The 3,272-nt window shown below is 37.9% G+C and overlaps 1 protein-coding gene across 1 annotated transcript; it reads right to left on the reverse strand.

Annotated features, from left to right (window-relative positions):
- Positions 1 to 5: 5 nt before the first annotated feature.
- Positions 6 to 2,742, reverse strand: LOC118757159 (DNA-directed RNA polymerase I subunit RPA2-like; the record flags this gene model as incomplete). The annotated part of the gene is made up of 4 exons (XM_036491895.1): positions 2,587 to 2,742; positions 1,492 to 2,533; positions 805 to 1,262; positions 6 to 221 (listed from the first exon to the last, which is right to left on the reverse strand). Coding segments are annotated over exons 1-4 (1,785 nt in total), but the record flags the coding sequence as incomplete, so codon positions are not given.
- Positions 2,743 to 3,272: the final 530 nt, after the last annotated feature.

A 3,272-nucleotide genomic window follows, 5' to 3' on the forward strand; every position in this document is an offset into this window, starting at 1 on the left:
CCTTTTGCTTTATAAGGTATGTATGCGATTTCCATCATTTCAGGCAAGTATCCATCAATTTTCAAAGTACGTAGTCTGTTTACAATTTTTTCCGCATCCACTTGACGTATGTGACCCAATAGTTTTCCCTCCAAGAAGACCACAAATAATTTTGAATTTGTATCGTGAATCTCTGATTCTAATGGTATCATTCCCATTTCAATCAAATACTCGGGTATTTTCTGTTGGAAAAAGGGAATATTAGTTAATATTTAGAGTGTCTACTTACACGCGCCACGGCAACTTTTATCGTGGATCCACGGTAAAAATTACGCCGAAAGAAGTTCTGGCTTACTTCTCCGGCAACATAGAAAGGAGAATTGTGAGTAGTAAGGGTTATAATCCCTAAGCGCGGCAGAAGGCCGCCTACCCAGAAAGAAGTTCTGTCCCACTTCTCCGGCAACACAGAAAGGAGAATTCTGAGTAGTAAGGATTATAATCCCTAAGCGCGGCCGAAGGCCCCCTACGCATAAAGAAGGCATGCCCCACTTTTCTGCCTAATATTTATTACCCGACTTCAAAAAAAAAGGAGGAATATATCAATTCGTCGTAATTTTTTTTTATGTATGTTCCGAACATTTTTGGACCACGTCAACCGACTTCTATAATTCATTTTTTAAAGGAAAGGAGGAACGGAATTTTTTTAGATCCGATAATTTGATGATGAAGAAATTAAAGGTACTCGGTTAAGTTTTTATGTGAGAATTGAAGTCGGTTGTATTTTTTGCTTAAAAATTACTTATTTTCATATTGCTTTTAACAAACCTTAACAAGTCCTTTGTCTGGAATGCGTGATATGCGACATGACACTGTTAAGTGATTAAGGAGGCCACAAGGTGCACCATCGGGCGTATGGACCGGACAAATGTAGCCCCAAGCATCGGGCAGCAACTGGCGTGCTTCTGTCGTACGCATGGTAGTAAAGTATGAACCACGATGTACTGCCCGAAAATGCGACATATATCGAATGCGATTAATATTTTCAGCCATTACTACGAGACCTGTATTTTGCATAAGGCCCAAACCAGATCGAGAAGGTGCGTTACCCGTAGCCAGAAAGGATTCCATTGCATGAGAGACACTACCTGCACTGCGTAAGCAAGCCGTAAGTAAAGTTGGGGTTATTAGGACATCTGGAGCTTCTAGACGCCTGAGCAAATATTTCTTAGCATACTGCAGCCATAAATCTACGCGATCCACTAAAAACTTTTGATACAAATGACCTGCAATATGTAATGGAAATTAAGTTAATTTTTTTCCAAATTATAATAATTAACTTTTGTTCTTTCTGTTGAATTGGGTTTCCGAAAAATGTATTTCTGTATAATTTTAAACGTGATTAAATTTAATACTCCCGGAGAAAGTGCAGGGCAGAAGAAAATTGTTGTTCTTATTTTGAACAAACTAGCTGAAATAAAATATTGTGAAAACATATTTATAACTATTTCATACCTGAAAGTAGAACTTCTTGCATCATTACAGAATCTACATTTTCAATTTTATAATTTCCTTGTGCACACTGAAACAACTTTTGAGCCATAAACACTAGCATATCAAATTTTTCTTTATGGGTGTTTAAGTGTATAAGTATTCTTTCATTAAGGATAAAATCAGTAACATCCATGTCGGTTTTCCAATCGGGTATTTCGGGAAATTTCGATCTAAAAATTTTGCCTAAATATTCTTTGCAATCTTTATGCGTGTGGAGCCCTTCACCATGTACATCCCTTAACATCGTTTGTACACATGACACATAATACTGGTCTTTTTCATATCCACGAACCAAATTTCGATATATTTGCTCATCGGTATAATCAACCAAACATCGTAGTACGAGACATATAGGCACATAAGACATCATTTTCATTTGGGAGAACATCAACTTCGCAGTTCCGTTATTGAGGAAGTGTAATACATTGTTATGCGAAGTTTCGTCTTCGCGTACTGTACGCACCATTACGCCAATTTCACTAAAGTTAGCTCCACGATCTTTCCATGTGGAGCGTTTGACAGCAATCGGGTAGTTACGTCTGCTCATAAGTAACATCCGTATAATTCTCTCATTTCCTTTGATAACAAAAGTTCCTCCCCATTCAGTATCGTGCTCCCCGTGTTTGACCATCTGCTCTGGTTTTAGCGAACCAAGATTGCATGCGCTCGACTTTAGCATAATAGGCACTTCCCCTAGTTCCACATCAATTGGAGCCTTCTTCAACCCATTAACCGTCCAGTTAACTCGCACCGTGCACATACCCATGTAGGAAGTGTGTAGTTGTCGTGACTCCGCAGGGTACGTCAACCGATTCTTTACATCTATTACAATTATCGGAACTTGAGGTCGTGCAATTTGGATACTTTCGACGCGAAGCTCAATTTGTTCTCCTGCAGGTGTCCTACAGCCAACTGGCGTCATGTACTTTGTGCAATTGGCCAAGCCATCGGAAAGCATTTCATTGAAGGAATCTAAATGCGGTGCTCCTAAATTTTCTAAATGCTATTAAGATAATAAGTAAATATTATGAAATCGAAGTCATAGAAAAAGCTTACCTCGTTAAGTTTTTCCGGATATGTTCTGAATTCAGGCCGGCTATTACTCAACGTAGGATATAGTTTCATGGTTCAATTAAAAAAATAAAAAGGGATAATCGAAACGCACGTTTTACTAGATTTTAGCCTTGAGTAGAAGTGGAATTAGGAAGGAACGATACAATAGAACTGGAAAACTATCGATAGTATCGAAGGCTTTTGACTATCGAAAAGATCGATGGTTTTGCAAGCTCTATCGATTGTTTTCACTCATTTACATTATTCAGAAATAGTAATACCATGTTCTGACCGACAACGAAAACACTTTGAAAACGATTTTGGGCTGAAGGCTGTTCAAACCGACTGTTGGTGTTTTCGTTGACATTCCTTTCATCCTTTGTTAACAGTTTTGCTACACAAAACAAAACCAAAATACTTTTCCTTCAATTTCTTTTCATTAACAACCTTTTACTTCCATGCTTACTTTATTTTGGCCAGCCAATTAACAATAAATCCGAACTGACGTATTAAAATTTATAAAATAAGTCTTCCACTTCGATAAATAATCGAAAAAAAACTAGTGCAGACACCGAATGGAATGAGTGGAACGTGAGTTTTCAAGTGGTTTTCCAGCGAAAACAAGTTTTCGTTTGACAGCTTTTACATGGACGAAAACACAAGTTTTAGGGCGAAAGCCAGTTTTACCA

Source organism: Rhagoletis pomonella, unplaced genomic scaffold (genome assembly GCF_013731165.1).
Source record: "Rhagoletis pomonella isolate Grant_MI unplaced genomic scaffold, Rhpom_1.0 Rhpom_scaffold_14887, whole genome shotgun sequence".
In the NCBI taxonomy this organism is placed as follows: Eukaryota; Metazoa; Arthropoda; class Insecta; order Diptera; family Tephritidae; genus Rhagoletis; species Rhagoletis pomonella.